Source organism: Alosa alosa, chromosome 8, assembly GCF_017589495.1.
Source record: "Alosa alosa isolate M-15738 ecotype Scorff River chromosome 8, AALO_Geno_1.1, whole genome shotgun sequence".
In the NCBI taxonomy this organism is placed as follows: Eukaryota; Metazoa; Chordata; class Actinopteri; order Clupeiformes; family Clupeidae; genus Alosa; species Alosa alosa.
The window spans coordinates 726,648-750,489 of NC_063196.1; the positions used below are offsets into that span (position 1 = coordinate 726,648).

At 41.8% G+C, this 23,842-nt stretch overlaps 1 protein-coding gene across 1 annotated transcript in view; it reads left to right on the top strand.

Annotated features, from left to right (window-relative positions):
- Positions 1–23,842, top strand: part of LOC125299016 (CD2-associated protein) — a 157,421-nt gene that overhangs the window by 38,582 nt on the left and 94,997 nt on the right. Inside the window, exon 4 of the mRNA XM_048250056.1 lies at positions 9,062–9,106. Coding sequence (XP_048106013.1) covers positions 9,062–9,106 — 45 coding nt within the window. The remainder of the gene's footprint in view (positions 1–9,061; positions 9,107–23,842) is intronic.

Sequence of the window (23,842 nt, forward strand, 5' to 3'; positions counted from 1 at the left end):
TATTTTCAATTGATTTAGCAAACAAATTGGTTTAACATTTGACATGGACAGCCAGATGCCACCTCCACATTGAAAAATAATTCCATGGAAATGCATGGATTCCAGTTGCTGCTAATCCATGCATTTCCACTGAATTATTTTTGGAATCTGATCCCTTTTCATACCTGTTCATTAAAACTCATCGCTCGACTTATCGTGACTAAATTCAAGATGGCGGCGAACGGTAAACTTCCTGATGCTGTCTGTATAAATCGTCTTGTAAATAAACTACCAGTGCTTTTTCTAAGTTCTCAATGTCTCGTTTTAAATGTCAGGGCCCTCGGAAGTCTACCAATGAAGTGTGGAGCTACTTTGAGCCTCGTAAATGGTGTAAAACAGTGATTTATTTCCATTGCTAGGCCGATGCCCGAGGCACCCCCATCGAAAACCTGTCGGTAGCATCGGCTAACTAGCGCCAGAGTGCAAGGGGACAAGCCGAGATGAGCTATGAGACAAAAGTTTCAACACACTTTAGGTCAATATCACACCGAACTTCTCCTTTAAATTATATTTTCATATATAAGTCGTACCATTTAGCCATTTTAAGGGGCAGTTTGATTGAACAGGGTTCCCACTCCAAGTCAAATGTAAAATTCCATGACTTTTCCCTAACTTTCCCTGACAAGAAAACTGCATTTCCATGACTTACTATATGAATACTACAATATATAGAATAATGATTTCAGAGCAGCCACTTAGCGTTCAAGAATCTTTTACTTTTTTAGAGCGGGAATATATGAATAAATGGGCATTGAATAAACAAAGTTGGGCTATTCAAGCAAACAGTAAAGCTAATAACCAGATATACACCAATCACCAATTCTGCATGGAAATGTTCAAAATTCCTGAATTTTGCCCTCCAAAAAATATAAATGCAATCGATTCAATGAACACTTATGTCTCAAATATCGAACAGGATTTTTTTCACAAAAGTGACACCATAGACTAGGGCTATGTTAGCAAAACATGTAGAATCCTACGCAGGGCTCGAAATTAACGATGTCCCGACGTCCCGGTGACCATAAAAAATGCTTCCGGGACACAATAGAATGATGTCTGGGACAACTCCTGGACAGTAGAAAAATGGCAAAGCAAATTTCAAAATAGGTAGGCTACTTTTTTCCTAAACTGTTCACATGGGAATCTAAACGTATCTTTCTCATCTGAATAAAATTATACAACATTTGACCTGGCGTAACGGGCAGCTGGCAAAAGCAGCGTCAGCCAGCTGATCTGTAAAGAAGTGGTTTTGTACACGCAGCCTTACAACACTGTTTAGGCTGCTCTTCAAATCACGGTAGGCTACAATGTTATTTTTGATACAAATATAGTAAGATACCCAAATGGGCTGGGTGCTTGCGTTTTCTTAGGAATCCGCCATTTAATTGGTTAAATGAATATTAAGTGACTCATAGGCCGACACAAAAATAGGGCACGGGCGGTAGGCCTAATGGGTCACTTTCCGTTAACTTACCTAACTAGCAGGCAGGTAAATGGCATTTGTTTTCATGACAGACGAGATGACAGTCCTCTCTGACTAAAACGCTGCGTGTTTTCTGTCAGTGACAGACAAACGTCACCAATATCATGCTGAGCTAAATAGCCTACTGCAACTGCGATTTGACAAAACGATAATGTTGCAAGGTAGCCTATAACAATGATAAGTTATTTAAGTTAGCATTTGACATTTCGCTGTGGCAGTTCTAAGGCTAGGGGTGTCCAAACTGCGGCCCGCCACGCACTTTAATCCGGCCCGCCAAGCATTTATTAGTTTATCATAGGCCGCTCGCTATTTTTTCCAGCAATAGACGACGTTATGGTAAACTTTAGGCTACTGCAAACTGCTGTACACTCTTCTTAGAGCAGCGGTCCCCAACCACCGGGCCGCAGGACATTCCTAACCGGGCCGTAGCCTACAACATGAGTTTAAAAAAAAAAATGCATGCAAACTAAACCAAATTTAATTCGCAATAATGTCACGTTTTTTCATGGCATAGGCCTATATGCAGTTGTTTGATTGCACGCATGTTTGCATTTTGCAAGGTCTATTTTCTTACGTCTGTCTGTCCCGCCTTCAACACTTTTACATATTGCCTTCAGCGCTGCGCAGCCTCAGGTCAGCTCACTTCACTTGATCAGTTCTTGGCGAACGGTAGTGTCACACGAAGTTAGCTAAACTGCTAGAATGAGCAACAAAAAATAAGCATCTTTAGCAGGTCACTGGCCAGAGTGTTTGAGTTCGCGAGAGCAGAAAAAAAAGTCACCGTTAGCTGCACATTTTAGTGATGAGGACTGGGTGTCAAAACTCGCTTACCTGTGTGACATATTGGGGTTGCTTAATGACCTCAACCTGTCACTCCAGGGGAGAATGACGACTCTTTAAACTGGCAGATAAAGTCGCTGCATTTAAAGCCAAGGTTGATTTGTAGGGACGACGAGTGGACCTGGGTGTATTTGATATGTTCCAAAAAAGTAGTGGGGGTTTGGGAGAGAGTGAGGCAGGGCCCTTTCTCTCGCAGCTGGTGCTTGATCACCTTGTTGCTCTCAAATGAGTTTGAGCGTTACTTCCCATCCTTCAAAGATTCACGGCAAACCAATGAGTGGGTCCATAACCCATTTGTCAATATCCCGAATAGTCCTAACTTGTCAGCGGGAGGAAGAGCAGTTGATCGAAATTGCAAATGACGGTGGTCTTAAGAGTGTGTATAAGGAAACCTCTCTGGCGGGTTTTGGATCAAAACCAAAGCAGAATATCCCGAGATAGCCGTAAAAGCGCTGGAAAACGTTTCCCACCACGTATGTATGCGAGGCGGGTTTTTCGCAATGACTGCAACTAGACAAATTAGCAATCGACTGGATATTTCAAACACACTGAGGGTGTCACTGTCTTCCATCACCCCCAGATGGAAGCTTCTTGTTCCAGGGAAACAAGCAGGGCTCCCACTGAATATATTCGTAATGCACGTTTTGTTCCCATATTTTGTTAAGCATGTTCACACTTATAGATGTAGCTTCAAGTTGTTCAATATTCATAGTTCATATTGTTCAATTTTCACTTTTCACAAAGTTCACGTTTTTCACAAGAGATCGTTACCTTCACTGTTCATACATAACTGGAGCTAGTTCTTTTCAAGTAATGCATGCACCCCTCCCCGCCGGTCCGTGAAAAAAAAAATAGGAATCAAACCGGTCCATGGTACATAAAAGGTTGGGGACCCCTGTCTTAGAGAACGTTTACAATGTCAAAACAGCTTGTTACATCGGGATAGTTGCAGCAGATCTAACTACGTTTTGCTACTTCATTTAATTGGGAACGCATTTGAGTGTGCACAAGAGGGTGAGAGCAAGGCAGGAGAGTAGCCTATCTGACAGCTTCGTGGTAATTTCCCACGCTACTTATTGTTTTCACTGAGATCTGTGGCCATGACATCACACCAAACTGACATTGAAATTAAAGACATGTGAAAATAGATTATTGACGGAATGTTTTACAACCCTGTCCGTCAAAATGATGGACAATGAGAACGTCTAATGCAACCTCAAAAAAGAGCCAAAAGCGCAATCTCTGAAAATGAGTGTTGTGTGAAACAGCAGATGATTAATGTTAATAAAATGGTGTTTAATACATTGTTCAGAACTGACATGGTGGACCAGAACGAGTTAATTCTGACTTAAATTCTTAAATTGTCAGTTAATTCTGACTAATTCTGACGAGCTAATTAACTTCACTTAAGGGAAGAGGAGAGAGACTTCTCTGCATAGTCCGTCTGCCTCTTCACCCCCTCCATGTTTGGATACTGCCTGTCCACTAGCCACTTTTACCACTGTCTTTCTGCCTCACTGTTTGCGTGCTATATTAGCACATATTCATAACCCCTCCCTCCATGCCACAGCCGAACTGTGGCCACACTTATACCTTTTCTTAAAATAGTTAAATATAGGCTATAGATATATAGACTTTACTTTATTTCTGCATTGTTGCACTGTTGGACTTACTCATTTGCACCATCACCATGACCACTATCACCATTGCACCATCACCATGACACTCATTCACACCGAGCACCTTACCTTACCTTACTATGCACAGAGAATCACAGGCTCAGTCCCTGCCTCAGTCATTGCAAGTGCCTCTGATTGATTAATCACCACTATGTGGATACTGTTTTTAGAATTGATTTAGATTAAGTGTTAGTTAGTATAATTTATATTTTAGTATATTTAGCATATTCTTTATCTTCTACTGTCCTTATTGCTTAGTTGTGTTTTTTTATATTATATACTTTAATTACTCTTTCTGCTGTTAAAGAATGTGTTTGTGTTGTCTGTATGCTGCTGAGACCTTGAATTTCCCCTGGGGATCAATAAAGTATCTATCTATCTAATTAAGTGATGAAAGTTACTGATTATTATGCTGTTTATTATGTAGAATGGGAAAAAAACAAGAACTTGAATTTGGGACACTGGTGGTTAAGTAAAGTTAATTTCGAGCCCTGATCCTACGGACACATATTAGTGAACACCGTAGCAACATCAGATGCAAGGTGGAGAAATCCTGTGGCAGCACATTTTAAATGTGGTTAAAGCCCCCTAGGGGTGGCAACCATGACAGTTACCGTATTTTCCAGACTATAAGTCACACTTTTTTGGCTGGTCATGCGACTTTGGAATAAAAATATCCCCACATCATCACATACCCTTCACCATACCTAGAGATTGGCATGGTGTGTATTTCAGTTAGCCTATTAGCTGGTTTGATGCTCATTGAGCTCAATGTAAATCAATAATTCCAAAGGCCAAGGGAACTTTTTCAGGATGCATAGTATCCTAGATCCATGAAATAACTGGCCTTTAAAAATAACAATCTGCCTGCCTCTATGGGAATTTAAGATTGGGGGGTGTATAGGGCTGGGACAACGCGTCGACGTAATCGATGACGTCGACGCGAAAAATACATAGACGCAAAATATGCGTGCCGATTCGTCAAGCATAACGCGTGCCGCTAAATATTTTTAATTTTACACCTTCAGTGTTTCCCATGCATTGACTAATCTGTGGCTGGGCACCAGGAGATCAAAACCGGCCGTCACACGTCTATGTTGTAGGCTACTATTTAAATTAAAGATGAGATAAAATCCTTTTATTGAGCTGCGCTTTGGGCTTCAATACTCTGCACACGCAGCCTTTCCTTGCCCCCGCCCGCTCTCTCTCGTAACGAGCCCGCTGCCCGTCCTCTGTGTGCATTTAACAAAATATTCACGATTGTTGAAGGATTGTTGTCACATAGAACCATTGCATAGGTGGGCTAAATGGCTATTAAAGCCGCTTAGCATCGTGACAATGCTGCACAAATTTGTTCAAAACTGCTACAAAAAAGTTAACTCTGCTAAGGTCTTATCATAGTTTAGTCTCTCCTCAATGTACTAAGTTAAGTTATGCAATCAAGCAGTATCTCAAAGCTAACGTTAGAATACTGTTTGGATGTCGAGTTTAGCATGCTTACTTACAGCTGCTTGTCAATTTCGTTACTCATGCAGGGCTCATTTTATTGACTCTGTCACTGAATGTTTGCAAAATCCCGATGTAAATGGAAAAGTGTTTTTTAAGACTCAAAAGTGCTTGTCCCAAGGAGAAGTAGGCTACGAACCGTTATTTGAACTAGCTACGTTATTAATTGCATCCACACATCAGCAGGCTTTTAACTGTGTTAGTGTTACAATTGCAAGGGTTCCCTCACAAGCGTCTTAAAGTGACAGGCACTCAATTACTACTACTGAACTTTATTGAGTGCTACCTCTGACTACCTCTGACTGCATTACTTTGCACTTGTATGGTCTTTTATTTTGGAATTTTAAGAGCAATAAACATATATTGCAATGTTAAGGAATTCATGTTTCTTCATTCAGATATGTATATCAACATGTATAAATTGCTATTAGTGAATTAATGGGGAGATAATCGAATCGAAATCGAATCGGACTGAAATAATGAATTGTTAGATTAATCGATGCATCGAAAAAAAATAATCGCTAGATTAATCATTTAAAAAATAATCGTTTATCCCAGCCCTAGGGGTGTATACTCATGCACCCTGTAATTTAATGAAGAACATTTATTTTTTTTTCGCTACAGTATTCATTCATAAAGAAAATTGGTGTCCTTAAAGGTTGGAGTTGTCCTCATAGTTTGCAGTACAGCTACTATTTATTGGCTAAAAGTTGGTCCCTCCTCTGTCTCTTGGTGCCCTACGCACAGTGCATGATGCGTGTGGTGGTGGTGATCACTGATCAGGCAACTTCTTAGAACTGAAAATGTGCGCCTACAAGCTCCTCATGTTCCATCTTCAGCTAACTCCATAAACAATGAAATAAACAATCTTGCTGCTTCAGGGTTTGCCGCTTCCGTTACATGACATCAGCCCCCCACAAAGGAAATAGGTAAACACAATGCGTTATGTATTTGTGTTATGTATCTTTTACTTTACTTTACTGGCTAACTCCCTCCTCTTTAAGTCTATGCTCCCTGCTCTGGCTCCGTTCGTTCTTCTAATTCCTTGTGTTTTCTGGTAGACGATCTGTTTCCATCGTCTTTCGCGCTGGTTTCACTGCAAACTGCGCACAGCCAATGGGCGTATGAAACGTCATCACGTAGCATTATGGCACAGTGGTCATGGGAAATGTAGGAAGTACTGCCAGGGGGATATATGAGCCTTATGTATCATGCATGTAATGCCTCATGCATCACCGGCCAAACTGGCTAGTACATTTTTATTAACACCCGCCAAAATTAATTTTTACCCGCATTTGGCGGGTTGGTGGGTGTTCATTTATAACCCTGCTTGCCAGATACATTAACCCTTAGAACTCAAGCGCGCACGTGACGCACCCTTGAGAAATGACTAACTTTAACAGACTTACACTCGTCCCCTATCAAAAGGGGATCACGCTAAGCTAAGTGGTTTTTGGGTCTACAAAGTAAAACCATTGTTGTCATTTTAAGAACATGTAAATTTTACCATGGAATCTGTCAGACATTGCGAAAATATAATAGCAAGGGGAAAACTCACAAAACATAAACTTATCATTTATTTTTAGACCATCAAACCAACCAGGAAGTAAACTGAAACATAAGTGGGACAATCCATAGGAAGTAAACCCAAACATAAGTGGGACAATCCATACCCTTTCTGCTAATTAGTCAAAATATGCAAAATAGCTCATTAACCAGGCGTGATAAAAAAAATGGATATTTACTATTACTGTATACTATTTCTATAAGCGTTTTACTATTACTAAATGAAGTGCAACTGGAGGGGAAGATCAGTTACAACACAGCATGAAAACAATATTTGTAACAAAATGAATATGAATATTTCTTCACAGCCCCATCCTTGCATGCAAATTAGTTGATAAAATGATACCCATATAAAAATTAGCTCTCACAAAATAATGCACAGTGTATATTTACACTAAGTAAGTAAAAACATCCATAATTGCTTTGCCATGATGTTCTTGTAAAGGTGAAGTCGCACATGAACGAAAATTTTTAAAAAATGGCTAATTTGCATAATGTAACTGCAATATCCTAGCTAAAAGCATACTTTTGTATGATCATTTGTTATATTTGGATTCTACGCGAAAAAGTACTATAGAATCAATTGAGAAATGTTTGGTAGTGACCTTAATCAGATCGTTTTGGGTTTTGCCCTGTCTAATAGCATCCATTAAACTATCTGCCTTAAAAATATTTATTTTTTTACTTTTTATTTGTTTATTTGTTTTGTTGTCTGTCTTGTATGTCATGGGTACGCTGGCGACTACGCCGCTCCATCCGGCATCTTTTGTCTTGTTGTTATGTGTCTTGTTTGTGGAGCGCTTTGGGTTGCACTCTGCATGTCAAATGTGCTTTAAAAATAAAATTGACTTGACTTGACTTAAGACGTTCAGGAGGGAACCTCACGTTTTCTACGTAGTTAGTTAAAATAAAGGTTCGTACTTCTTGGGACAAGCTCTCTTGAGTCCTGGAAAACACTTCTCCATTTACATCGGGATTTTACATTCAGTGTCAGTCAATAAAATGAGCCCTGCATGAGTAACGAAATTGACAAGCAAGCATGCGAAACTCGACATCCAAACAGTATTCTAACGTTAGCTTTGAGATACTGCTTGATTGCATAACTTAACTGAGTTAAGTCTCCTCAATGTACTATGTTGTGATAAGACCTTAGCAGAGTTAACTTTAATGCAGCAGTTGTGAACAAATTTGCGCAGCATTGTATTTTAGCTCGCCCTCTTCTATGCAATGCTTCTATGTGGCAACAACAATAATCCTTCAACAATCGTTAATGTTTTGTTAAATGCACATGCAGAGGAGGGGCAGCGGGCTCGTTATGAGAGAGAGCGGGGCGGGGCAAGGAAAGGCTGCGTGCAGAAGAAGCGCAGCTCAATGAAAGGATTTTATCTTATTTTAATTTAAATAGTACAACATACAACATTAATGTGTGGCGGCTGGTTTTGATTTTGTAGCGCCTCGCCACAGATTAGTCAACGTATGGGAAACACTGGACTTAACTGAATGAATCATCCATGAAGGAAGGTGCCTGCTTGATGACCCCAGTGAAATGCTCTTGAAGGCTTCTCTGTTGATGATGTTTTTGTCCACAAAGCTTGACTTGTTAGTGATTTTTTTATTTTTTATTTTATTTTATTTTATTTATTTATTTTTTTTGACAGTAAGTGGGCATCATTGTTGATTGGTCACAGTGTGAAATCCCCTACCTGAAATTCACATAAAATGATGAGATTCAATGCCTGCTTATTTTGTAAGAATGAAGTTCTATGAAATACAACATACAAATGGGGTTTTCATGGTGTTACCCACAAATATCCCTAAAAAGCGAACTCATTGGCTTTCATCTGTCTGGGAAATACTGTAAAAATAATATCATGTTTTGCATTACAATATATGAACTTTTAAAGAACATCAGAGACCCATTTATTTACAAGCATCATCTCTTTTGCAGCTTCCCCGTTCTCTTCTACCCACCACACTACCGGTTTCCAACAAGGTGAGCTTATTTTAGTATTTACACTCCTAAAGGGGATTTGCCGTTTTGAGACAAAATTGTTAAGATGGGTCAATTTAAAATGTATTGCAAAGGAAACTACAGTAATAAAATTCATACTCTAGTTATTTGGAAATCACTGTTGTGGTTAAAATTTGTAAATGTAACTGGGTTGTGTTTTGAAAAGGGTTTCATTTCTATGCTACAGACTTAACCCTTTAAGTACTGGGGTGTAAAAAAAAACAACTGGATTTTGACATTAGGATTTCAAAAGGCTGTGGCTTGAAAATGGTCAGAGATAAAATCCTACTGTGAATGAGAGAAATTTTGTGTATGATCTAAAATATATGTAAGGGGTACATTTACTAATATAATAGACCTCTGAAGTTCGCCTACAAAAAAGAACCAAAACGACCATCTTTGCCCATATAAGGAGATCCAGTTGTTAATTGAAGCTAACTACCTATGGCAAGTTGCATTGCAAGTTAGCTCTGGGGTAGCAAAAATCTAAGTGTGCTGCCTTCACGTACCGGAGATGACAGTATCCACTTGAAGGCAGGGGACAAAAGTGTGTTCAGGAAAACGTCTGCATTTCAGACTTTTTCATGCCCGCGAGAGTTTAACAGGTGCCATAATTCAAAATCCCCATGTTATTTTCCCATCCAGATACCGGATTTCAAAGATGGCAGCTTTTTTGTAGGCGAACTTTAGAGGTCTATTTGCATACCATTATGTCACTGGGTGGTGGCCATCTACGATGATGCAACCTTCAGTAAATAGTTGATATAGTTGAACATATATGATCAGATTTTTTTTTATCAACATAACAAATGAACAGGAAATCAGTAAAATGTAATTAATACTATAACTACTACTATACCATAACTATAGTAGTAAAATCTCTAGCCTACCTATTTATCCAGGTGACTTTGTTTTTAGTTTTTCAGAGCTCTATTTTGACCACCATTGCTGCCTCTACGATGTCTATTACAGACCACGATTACCCATTAGGGTTGGGTCGATGGACGATGTTGTGATGGTTGATCGACATCACAATGGGAAGCCAGATACACACTAATTCTATAGACGCTGCTTTAACACAGGCTAAAACATAAAAAAACGTTTTCCTGGAAATTAAATTGAGCATAGAACTGCACTGCTAAAGAAATCTGGGCTTGAAAACTATACACTGCAAAAACTAAAAAATGTAAAATCTAACCAAGTCTTGAACCAAAAATCAAGTTGCTATTGTTTTCAGTATAAAGAGACCTAGCACTTTGTTGTAAAATCATTTGACTTAATTTAAGAAGAGTTTGATTTCTTTTAAAACGTCTCATCCTGAAAACAAGAAAATATGTCTGCCAGTGTGCTAAGCAAATTTGTCCTAAAAACAAGCAATTTGTCTTGATAAGAAGTCAAAGTGTTTTTAAATTTAGCCAAAATTATCTTTTGAGAAAGCGCAAGGTCTGTTCATACTAAAAACAATACCGAATAGATTTTTGATCTTAAAACCAACAATCTACGCATCTCTGAAGCTCTTTCTCCTGAGGATCAAGCCACCAGAGAGCTTCTCTGGCCATATATGTTCAAAAGGCGAGATCAGAAGGGGAAAAATGCATCATTTCGGGGTCCTTATGCGTTTGTCGAAGGGAGAAGAATTAACTCCAACGGTTCATATGTAGAGGACTCAAGAAGGCGACGCCAGCTGCCACGTTGATTGATCACGGCCTGCACTGCCATCCCGTTCTAGGTGTAGATTAGGCTAAATCTAGGTTTGGTACTTTCTAACCTTTCTAGGCTTTGATGGCTTTAATACTTAAAAATACTTAAATATACTTGATTGTCTTTTTGTTGTTGTTTTGGTTTTGTTCTTCGACTTTTTACAGTGCATGAAAATGCACTGTTCTGTTATCCGAAGTCGTCTTCTTACAGTGCATGAAAATGCACTTTTCTGTTATCCAAAGTAGTCTTCTTCTTCCCACCAAATTTCTGCGTCTAATTCAGCTTCAACCGTTTAACGTAGAAACTTCGTTCAAACTTTGTAACATAGGTCTTGAAAAGGACACTTGAGGAATGTATTTTTTTCGTTATTGTATTGTACACTATGACATCATAAACGGCTAATTAAACTGATTTGCACCTGTATCAGCAGCCTGCTGCTCAACTATGAGTCAGTTAAACTGATTGCACCTGTATCAACTGCTTTCTGCTCAACTACACTGCAAAAAATGAATTCTATCCAAGTGTTATTGATCTTATATTAAGATTAAAAAATCTATTTGGTATTGTTTTTAGTATGAAAAGACTTACCTAGCGCCCTCTCAAAAAATCATTTTGTTTTAATTTTAGAAGACTTTAACTTATTTTAAGGAGTCTTATCAAGACAAATTTGCTTAACGCACTGGCAGACAAATTTGCTTGTTTTCAAGATGAGATGTCTTAAAATAAGTCAATTGTTTTTTTAAATTAAGTCAAATGATTTCACAAGAAAGCGCTAAGATAGCGTCTCGTTATACTGAAAACAATACCAACTAGTTTTTTTATCTTGATATAAGATTAATAACACTTAGATTCGATTTTGTTAGATAAGCAGTTTTTGCAGTGTAGGCCAACTGTCTCTGTGCCTCTCCATTCTACAAGGATATAAGGCACATTCCATCCAACTTTTTATCCATCATCTTCAAACCATTCACTCATCCACCCATTAAACCAGTGGTCCCCAAACTTTTTCTTCTGAGGGCCAGCTCACTATGCCTGGCTCTAAGAGAGGGCCAGAGACTCGGAGTATATCAGTAACCATAAATAGCTTAGTGCTGTGAACAACAGCAGTCTACCTTAGTTGAATATTCCATTACATTTAATCATAGGCTACTGCAATTTAATACCATTGTTAGCTGTGTTTATGTTGCCATCATGCCATATCAGTGTAAAATGTAGCTCAAATTAAATAATACTAATAAAAAGACTTTAGCATTCCCAAAAGTATTAGCATTAGCAAGTATTTTATTCAAAATGTGTGAACTCTGAACTCTGTGTCTGCATACACAGCTCAAGTTGTGAACAAGCAATATCCTACAAATATTTCAAAGTTCTCAAACTATGAGAGTTTTATGAAGTGCTGGCAAAAACATCTGAAATCACCTGATGAGAGGCTGTCTCCCTGCGTCCCTTTTACCTTCCCAGGGAATTTCCACAACTGTTCTTCATTCTGGTTTACATCCACCCCAGAGCAAATGCATCCACTGCTACAGATCATATAAGAAAGACGCTTGACAGACTCGAGCTGATATCTCCGGATGCCCCAAAATTCATCATGGGTGACTTCAATAACTGTTCATTGGACAAGTCACTTAAAGGATTCTACCAGTATGTCAACTGCACCACCCGTCTAGGGAAAACACAATGGACAATGGACAAATGCTATGGGTCAGTCTCAGACGCCTACAGAGCCGTCGCCCTCCCTCCCCTAGGCTCTGCTGACCACAGTAGCATACTGCTCGCTCCCGCCTACGCACCTGTGGTTAAGAGAACAGAGAAAGTCATCAAAGACATCAAACGGTGGTCACCAGACAGTATTGATATGCTTCAAGGGTGTTTTGAAACCACGGACTGGAATACCCTCACATCCTGCTCCACCAACATTAGTGAGCAAGCGGATACAGTCTCAGCATACATCACTTTCTGTGTAGATAATATTATCCCCTCCAAGAAGGTTACAATCTTCCCTAACAATAAACCCTGGGTGACAAAAGAACTGAAAAACATATTGAATAAGAAAAAGAGAACATTTTTTACCGGTTTTGAAGCTGAGAAGAAGGAGGTAAATAGATAGGTCAAGCGAGCCATACAAATTGCCAAGCTGAAATACAAGAACAAAGTGGAGCAGACCTTTGAAAAAGGGAACCTCCGGGCAGCTTGGCAGGGCATCAAGAACATGGCAGCAGTGAATTCTGTCTCTACCAGCCGCAAACCCATCCAGGTAGCAGGTAGCAGCGTCACTTCACTCCCGAATGACCTCAACTCCTTCTACACCAGATTTGAAAAGGACAATAGCACCCAGCTAGAATCAATCATCTCCACTCTCAGACCTGACGACTCCGGTCTCAACATCAACACATCAGAGGTGGTGAGAGCCCTCAAAAGGACTAAAAAGAACACAGCTCCAGGGCCAGACAACATCTGTGGGCGGAGCTGGGAGGTGTGTTCCAGCACCTGTTCCAGGGCTCTTTGATCAGCAGCACAGTCCCCGCGATGGGGAAACACTCAACAGTGATTCCCATCCCAAAGAAGGGCACCACCAAGGTCCTGAATGACCTCAGACCGGTGGCTCTCACCTCCCTGGTCATAAAGGCCATGGAGAGGATCATCAAGGAACACATCACCAAGGCAACTGGCTCAATAATGGACCCACTACAGTTTGCTTACCAGGCTGGCAGGGGTGTCGATGACGCAAAAATATTCATCTTAAACACCATCCATAAGCACCTGGAAGTACCCAGCACCACAGCCAGACATCTGTTTGCAGACTTCTCATCAGCTTTTAACACAATGCAGCCACACATTCTGGCTGAGAAGCTCATCACCAGCTTCCATCTCAACCACCAACTCACTCTGTGGATTATAGACTTCCTCACCAACAGATCACAGAGGGTGCTGGTGAACCCACCTTGTCCGACACCCTCTTCACCTCCACTGGCTCTCCACAAGGCTGTGTCCTCTCCCCACTTCTCTTCATCCTCTACACTGATGACTGCAGATCCACCCAGCCAAACTGCCACTTTGTGAAATTTGCTGATGACGCCGTCCTCCTGTCTCTGCTTCCCAGCCACACACACCATCACTCGGCTCAGCCCTGCAGGACTTTATTGTCTGGTTCGAAAAATCTTGTCTTGAGCTGAACATACAGTGGGCAGTGCTTCGACTTGGCCAGCTTCACTTTCAAGGGTCCGCTATGGGGATCCGCGTATCATCACGACTTTAATTTGTATTTTTTCCAGTGAGACGCTGCAACAACCCAAACAACCGTAGATGGCTCAAGTGAGCAGGGTGTCTCGTAAAAGAAATGGAGCCTGGAAAACCCTACACAGACTTCACTACAGACTTTAGCAGACTGGTTTAGAAATAATGTAATAGCCAGAAATATGCCTGCCCTGCCCTAATAAAGAAATATTTGGTTAACTGCGAAAGTGAATCCCGCTTTGCAGCCAGAGAGACGCAGGGACAAATTAAACATTCTGGTTTTCTCCGAAGTGTAACGATGATAGACAGACATCATTTGGACAAAATATAGAGTATTAACCTCCGTTGCTCAGCCAAATGCCTTCCTGTTACGCCCTGTTATCACGGAGTTACAGGCGATAAAACGATTTTGATGGTCACAAGTTTACTTCATTAGGGACTGTTCGTTATTTATTTAAGGGGCTACCGGAGGAGTTTTGGGAGCATTAGTCCAAAAAGACGGACCCTCCCTCGCCAGCAATACATTTTTCTATGACCCTCCAAAGTGATTATGAAAAATCACTGTCAACTTTTTTTTCCGGTTTATCGCCTACTGTATTTTAACGTTTTCACATATTTGGCCATAAGCCGCTTATCATAGGCTATCACTTAAACCAAACTACAAAGGCGAACACTTTAACAGGGGAATTAATTGGGCATAAATCATGCTGAACGCTATTTCGCTACCTTAGAATAATAAGGTTCTATCTATGTTTTGAGTAGGTACAACCGGGACGATTGAAACGGGACGAATGAAACATTCCGCTTTTCTCCGAAAAGTGCAACGATGATAGACAGTTTGGACAAAACATGGAGCATATTAACCTCCGTTGCTCAGCCAAATGCCTTCCTGTTACGTCCCTGGTATCAATGGAGTTACAAGCGATAAACGATTTTTGATGGTCACAAGTTTACTTCATTAGCGGTTTATTTTTTGGATTATTAAAGAGTGTTTTTCATTTAAAGGTTTGACTTCGTGCTTATTCAGTAGAGCATTTAGTGCTCTCCCCAATCCCAGACGTTCACATTGCATGTTTGTTTGTAATGGATGCACCCGATATAGGCTATCGCTTGACAATGAGTTGTTAACAGAACCAAGACATATAGCCTAGCCCAGCAGCAATCTAGGGACTGATCGTTATTTATTGAAGGGGCCACCGGAGGAGTGCTTTTTGAGTGCTTCAGTTGGAAGTTGCATGACCCTCTCTTGTCTGCTAGAAATTGTTCAATGACCCTCCGACAGAATTGTTAAAAAAGATATGACCCTCCCCCTGCCAATTGTCTTCCGCCCGTGCCACAGCCACACACTTTGTGATAACGTTCTTAAATCAATCTTTCCCGTGAGCTTGCATGCTACCAGTCCTTCCTTTTCAAATGTGTTGCGCCTCTGTTTGCACAATTTCACAAATAATCATATGTGATTAATAGTATGACAAAAAATCCCTGTGCACGGGGACCGAAACAATGCATGCCAACTTTTTCCGTGTTTATCACGTATTTTAACTTTCCCTGCTGTCTTGCCGTTTTAATGTTTTCCCGTAGAATATCCCATATTTTAATACTCTCAAAACAGCCCTGCCATCGGGCCTGTCTCTGTGTTGCCCTGTTGCTACCCCTTGCCCTTCCAACGAAACAGATGTCTTCAAATCATCGGTTTCCTTGCTTGAAGGCGAACTTGGAGTGATGTTAACCTATTTAAGTTTAACGGTAGCGCTGATTGTCGTGAGAGGGCACGATTCATTGGCTTTGCATGTTCGGCCTTATGTCTCACGTCGCACCTGAGGCTACTCAGCTGCAAGAGAAATAATTTCCCCTGTTTGTATGTTCACTGCAGGTTGGCCGACCATAACTTACCAACTCTGCACTGTAGACTGGCTATTTATATTTTTCTGTGAAATAAGCAAATGTATTTGTTCAACTTTATGAAGCAGAATTACGCATAGGGTACTTGGAACATAATACATTTGACAAAGGACAGATGAATGTTGCTAGTGACAAAATATTAACTTTCAGTGTTTTACGATGTCTTTGTCATGGGGAAGTGTTTTTCCCCATGCATTTATTCTAGGTTACTGTCAGTGACTGCCGTGAGAGAAGCGGGTTCTGTGTTGTGTTGTGTTGCGTTGCGTTAATTTATTTTCATTGGGCATCCTGTGCCGTGCCGTCCAACGCTCTTCAGTTCTGACAAAGCCAAAATTACTCCTTTTGAAACAATGAGTGCAGGAAGCGCGTTTGTATGGTTATATTGCTTGAGGGGGTCACAAGCAGCTTTCAGCCATAAGGCTACTTTGAGAACATTTCAATTCACCCGACACTAATATTCAAAATGTTGAAAACTATTTCGGCATAGCCTATAAAGCAGTTTAATTAAATGGAATGTTAGTTGTAAACAAACGAGCTACTTGGTGAGGCTTGGCCTCACAGATGCGCTCGTGCCTTAGATGGCAGGAAAAATCTTCACGATAGGCCTATTAACTAACCACCCGATTCACGTTGGCTGGGGGGGAATGGGGGCCATCAGACAATTGTGCCCAGTTAATCCGGCCCTTCCCCCAAAAAATCACACCTTCCCACCTCTGACAGCTTAAAAGAAGTCAAGAGGACTCCTTACTCACAGACCTATTCACAAACCTGCGGTTTTGAAATCCTATGCAGCTACAGGAGCTTCCAATCGCGAGGAACAATTTTGCATTGTAGGCATAACTAACATGCAATAACGCCGCCAACAACAACCAAAACTAGGCTAATCATTGTCAACATGTAAATTAAATGTAACATTAGTGTGAATCAAATTAAAATGTTCTCTTTTTTAAACGAGGCATAGTAACAGAATAATTTAATAATGTTACAAAGATACTACATCAATCCATTATGTTTCATTGGGCTAGTACTAGGCTATTTGTTTTGCCTTGATTCATTTAAGCTAAGCCTTTTATTCAGGGGTCGTATTCACAAAGAATTTTAAGGCTAAAAGTAGCTCCTAACTGGCTAATTTAGGAGCAACTCCTAAAAATAATGGGCGGTCACCCTAACTTTAGGACTCCTAATTTTTTTCAAAAGTAATTCACGAAGCATTTTAGACCTAAATGTAGCACCTAAGTCTGGGACAGCTTAAGTCGAGAGGACTCCTAACTCACTAAGACCTATTCATAAACTGCTTTTTGTGGCATTTTACGCTATGCGATGTTTTGAAATAGCCTATGCGCAACAGGAGCTTCCAATCATAAGGGAACAATTTTGCATTCATAAAGGGGATGCAATAACGCCACCAACAACAACCAAAACTACTCATTGTTAACATGTAAATGAAATGTAACGCTTCATTGTGAATCAAATTAAAATGTTCTCCTCTTTGCAAACGTAGCCTAGGGATATGGTGACAGATTCATTTAATAATGTTGCAAAGGTAGGCTACTGCATCAATCCATAGGCCTATGTTTCATTAGGCTACTAAGCTATTTGTTTTGCCTTACTTTTTATTAATTTAGGCTAGGCCTTTTATTCAGTTATTAATCATCTTCCATCCTTCGCGACTACTTGTGTAGTGCACGATTCTCCGACCTGTCACCTGTCACTCATCATCGTAAGGGAGGTGTTTGGAATCATGCCCGCTACAATCATCAGCCAATCAGCCAATCAAGGTGGTCACGCTTTGCCCATTTACCCAAGTTAATGGTCAATATTACTGATGATCATTGTTATTTAAGAACATGCAGTGTGCGTAGGGTACCAAAACATCTTGCTCGTAAAAAACATCATAACGCACATTCTGGCGGGTCTGTTATTTACTGTAGGCCGCGCAAAACCACATGCCTTTATTTTGGGCAAGCCTGCATTCATTCATTCATTCATTCAACCTTTATTTATTCTCGAGGGTCATTGAGGGAAGCCCTCATTTTCAATGAAGCCGAAATTACAGAAGCCAAGCAAAGCCCCACAAACAAGACAACATTCGAGGCCTTCTGTTGAAGAATTTTATATAAAGCCTGCGCTGACAGTAATCCTCCTGCCCCTGATAGGCCTACCACAGCTGTGGATAGTGTGGAGGTTCAAGTAATAACACAATCCAATGTGTGTCTCAATTGTCCCCCGCTGACCACCTCACACATTTCTCTAGATTTTGCAACGAACTTACATGACACAATGCCATAAAATATGCCAGTTTTAGGACACAGAATAATGTTTGTAATGATACCAGGTAGGCCAGGTATTGTCGGCTGGTGCATGGTGAAGTGAAATTCTTACTTTGGAAAACAAACATTTGCCGATATCATCGCCCATCATCAGAATATTGCAACAGATTCTGTGTTCTGGACTGTAGGTAACTTGTTAAGCCAGTGGTTCTCAAACTTTTATTTCATTCCCCACTTTGATCAAGGGGCATGACTGATGATAGTGGAGATAACGTGTTATCCCGAGGCTTTTGCAAGTCAGCATCTTGACGGTAGTCTATTAAAAATATAAGTTTTCGATGTCCCAAACGGAGAGCCATACTTTATTGTTTTTAAAGATCTCTATGCTACTCACAAAAATGTAGGCATGGGGACATGATGAAGTAGGTTATCCAACTGTCGTGTGTTAAATTATTGTGATTACGAGCCAGTGGTTTTCAAACATTATGCGCGACTCGACATCTAACTAAATGCAACAGGCTCATATCGCCCTCGTGATTCGCAAAATGAGGACCAGTGTTTTGTCAAATTGCAAATAGCTATTCGCTTTAACTATTTTTTACAAAAAGCACTTCATACTATCTTAATCTTGGAATATGGGGGAGGGAAGTGGCGCTGGCCTGCAGTCAGCCAAATATGAATGTAATTCTGCGCATAAAGCAGATGTAATTGTTTATTGTACAGAAAAATAAAAATGACATGTCAAGCAGTCAATTGACTACATTGCAGTCAAGAAGTAGGGCAAATTAATTCTGAAAACCAAAACGTGGGTCATAGTTGTCTAAGCCTCTATTGGCGTAGCCTGTTAAAAAACGCCGCCAGATAGTATTAAATCGGCAACAACATTGTTTTCTGCAGAAGCCTACCCACGCTACAGATTAATTCTGAACAGTTATTTCTCTACTGGCTCAATTATCACACCACTGTTTTGATTTTATGAAGTTATGCTAACCCCAACACTGACAATAATGTAGACAGCAAATTTCGATTTTCGTAGTCAAGCCTTAAGCCATACCCAAGTAGCCTAAATCGAGGTAATGTTTAATTATGCATGATTTATTTTGTTATTGATTTCGTAGGCTGGGATTACTCTCGGCAACAATTATGTAAGTGACGGCCGGCAGAGCGATGTACAGTGGCAGAGCGACGCACAGTGGCTGAAAGTGGTACTAAAGCTTCACGCAGCTTCACGCCGCAATCGCGCGAATGAAGTGGTCATTTGAAAGCGATGCCCACTGTAAGCAAAACCAAGGACATGATTATAACCTTCTCACCCAAACAGAGACAGTTGGCTGAGGCAGTCACCACTCATCCAGCAGGAGCAAGACTGGACCAAGATGGCGGCGCGTGCAAACGCAGCGACCTCTCTCTGTCCCAACCGAACGGTGTTTTGTTCGTTTAAAAAGTGTTTGTCCGAAAGTTTTACGTGTTCGTCTCGTCTTACTACGCCGCACTACAAGTACAGCAGGCAGTTTTACTAGACATCTGCAAAAGTAAGTTTTGCAGCCGCTCTGAACTTTGCAACAGAGACGCTATAGGAACTCTGACTACTCCGCCTGCAACAACACCGACTCGCCTGCTACTCCTCCCCCGGAAAGAAAGCGTCGGAAGCGGTGTGCGAGGAAGCAGAAGAGGGGCAAGCGCGGAGGCGTCCGGACCAGGCTAGCGGCCAACCCAACCCGCCCAGTCATACCATCCATTCTCCTGGCAAATGTACGATCACTGGACAACAAAATGGATTACATACAACTGCTGAGATCAACGAACCGGACAGTGAGTAACTGCTGTGTGCTCGTGTTCACTGAGACTTGGTTAAATGACAACATTCCGGACTCTGCTGTACAACTGGAGCAGCTAGCATGCTATCGAGCTGACCGGACCATTGTAAAGGGTGGAAAATCACGAGGAGGAGGAATCTGTGTTTACATCCGTGACGAATGGTGCCAGGACACTGTAGTAGTATGCAAACACTGCTCACCACTGGCGGAGTTTATGATCATAAAGTGCCGTCCTTTTTATCTGCCAAGGGAAATTACTGCGATTCTGCTAGTCGCAGTATACATCCCGCCTACCAACAATAACAGCGATAGGAACACGGCTCTTAGTGAACTGTACCAGGCTGTCAGTGAACCACAGACGGTACACCCAGACTGTTTCACCATCTTCGCTGGAGATTTTAACCATGCAGACCTTAAAACTGTTTTTCCAAAGCTACACCAGCATGTTGATTTTCCAACAAGAGGAGACAACATCCTGGACCTGGTCTACACTACACACAAAGGAGCATACAAAGCCGCCCCCCCCCCCCCCCCCCCACATTGGACTTTCTGACCATATCACTGTTATGCTAATGCCCGCATACAGACAAAGAGTGAAAGCAAACTCACAAGCAGGTAAAAGTGTGGCCTGAAGGAGCCTCTGATGCTCTTCAAGACTGCTTTGACACAACAGACTGGGAAATATTTAAGCAGGCAGCCACTTACAACAATCAGACAGACATAGAGGAGTATACAGAAACTGTAACCTCTTACTTCACAAAGTGCATTGATGATGTGACCCACATAAAAGACATCATCACTCGGGCTAACTGGAAGCCATGGCTGACAGGGGATGTCCTCAGGCTGCTGAGACAAAGCCTACAGAGCTGGGGATGAAGCTGGCATGAGAACAGCGAGAGCCAACCTGTCCCGTGGCATCAAGGAAGCAAAAAATGAATACACTCACAAGATAACCACCCACTTCAAAGACAGCAGGAATGCACAAAGCCTATGGCAGGGCATTCAGGCCATCACGGACTACAAGCCCGCGCCACAGAGCTGTGAGGGCAACATCCCTCTGCTCAACAATCTGAACCGTTTCTTTGCTCGCTTTGAAGCACAAAACAGCACTTGCCCACAGAAGACCCCTCCCCCTCCACATGAGCAGCCCCCTGTGCCTCTCTGCCGACAGCGTGAAGAGGACACTTGCTGCTATCAACACCCGTAAGGCAGCAGGCCCAGACAACATCCCAGGTCGGGCGCTGAAGGACTGCGCTGAGGAGCTTAAGGATGTCTTCAGACATCTTTAACACTTCCCTGAAGCAAGCCATCATCCCATCATGTTTCAAAGCTGCCACCATCATACCTGTGCCGAAGAAAACTGCTCCATCCTGCTTCAATGACTACCGCCCCGTGGCACTGACACCCATCATCATGAAGTGCTTTGAGCGGCTTGTCATGTCACACATCAAATCCATTCTCCCCCACCCTGGACCCCTTCCAGTTTGCATACCGAGCCAAACGGTCCACAGAGGGATGCAATCTGCTCTGCCCTCCACCCAGCCCTCACCCACCTGGAAAAAAAGAGACTCATATGTGAGATTGCTGTTTATAGACTTCAGTTCTGCATTCAACACCATAATACCACAACAACTCATCTGCAAACTTGACAAACTGGGACTCAGTACCTACCTCTGCAACTGGCTACTGGACTTCCTCTGTCAGAGGCCTCAAGTAGTAATGTGTTGGCAACAATATCTCAAGCAGCATCACACTGAGCACGGGGGCCCTCCTGCTGCTGCGTGCTCAGTCCGCTGTTTTCACCCGGCTGACGATGACTGCACTGCAACCTACAGCAACAACCACACAGTGAAATTTGCTGACGACACAACTCTGGTGGGTCTCATCACCAAGGTCAACGAGACTCAATACAGGTTGGAGGTCGACCTTCTGACCACGTGGTGCAGGGACAACAACCTCCTGCTGAACGTCCAGCAAGACCAAGGAGATTGTTGTTGACTTCCTGAGGTCACACCCAACACTTGCCACTGACCATCAACAGTGCTGTGGTGGAGAGAGTGAGCAGCACCAAATTCCTGGGGGTGCACATCAGTGAAGACCTCTCCTGGACCACCAACACTGCATCACTGGCTAAGAAAGCTCAGCACCGCCTGTACTTCCCTATGAAACTCAGGCGCAGCAAGTGCTCCACCAGCCATCATGACCACATTCTACCGAGGCACCATTGAGAGCATCCTCTCCAGCTGTATCGCTGTGTGGGGCGGAAGCTGCACTGAATACAACAGGAAAGCCCTGCAGCGTATAGTGAACACAGCTGGAAGGATTATTGGTGCTTCACTCCCTCCCCTGAAGGACATTTACACCTCCCACCTCACCCAAGAAGGGCACCACAATTGTGAGTGATGCAAGTCACCCCGCTCACAATATGTTTGATCTACTGCCCTCTGGGAAGAGGTATAGAAGCCTGCGCTCCCGCACCACCAGACTCCCCAACAGCTTCATACACCAGGCTGTTAGGATCCTGAACCCCCTCCACCCTCAGCTACATAACATCCTGGACTTTTAGACCCACAATGGCTGCCTTGCACTACTCCACTTGCACTACTCCACTTGTACACTTGCACACTTGCAACTTGTTGTTGTTGTCCTGTTGTCCTGAACACTTCTGAACACACTTCTGCTGCTCTTACATAACTTGCACCACTATGCCACTTGCATACTTAGGTCAAACAAAACTACCTCAGCCATTTATTGGCCTGACTTTTGCAGTATTATATAGACTGTCTATGCACAATTGCACAATTTCTACCAAATTTTGCTGCTCTTATTTCTTCATTGTATATGCCTTCTTATTTTTACTTTTTATATTGTTTACTTGAATGTTATGTTTGTCTGTGGACCTAATTGGTAAAATATGTCTTGTCTCCACCGTGGGATAGTAGGAAACGCAATTTCGATCTCTTTGTATGTCTTGACATGTGAAGAAATTGACAATAAAGCAGACTTTGACTTTGACTTTGACTTTGACTTTGAGATAGAGATAGTGGAGGTATACAAATACCTGGGAACAGCCTTCGACAACCTGCTAAGGTTTTCCTCAAACACAGAGGAAATCCTTAAAAAATGCCGTCAGAGACAATACCTACTTAGGAAGCTGAAGTCATTTGGGATTAACAAAGACATTCTCACCACATTCTACTATGCTTTCATTGAAAATGTAATAACCTTCTCTTTCACTAGCTGGTTCCACTCCATCATCCTTCAAGACAGAAACAGTCTGTTGAATGTGGTCAAGGTCTGCTCAAAAATCATTGAGCAGCCCGTCCGAACTCTCACTGCCCTATGTGACCAACAGACTGTTAAGGTAGCACGCAGGATTATTCAGGACCCTTCTCACATCCTGTTTCCTGAGTTTAAGTGGCTCCCCTCAGGACGCAGACTCCGTTGTCCGCTTTGCCGGACACAGAGAAGGAAGGCAACTTTATCCCGAGGGCTGTCCAGCTAATGAATGAGAACTGACGGACATGATTGTAATAGCCTCTATACACACTTGTTTTAATTGTAGCACTAAGGAAGCACTTGAAGAACTTTTAAAATTTTTTACAACTATTACTTGTGATGAATGATGGCATGTGGTGTGTATTGACTGTCCAGTGTGCCGGTGAAATATGTGTGTTGCTTGATCGCATTGTATGCGTGCTGGTCAATGGTTGATTGTGTCCCTTGTTCACTGAATAAGCTACTGTAATGCGCCCTTTTAAATTGCCCCTTGGGGACAAATAAAGTGCTTT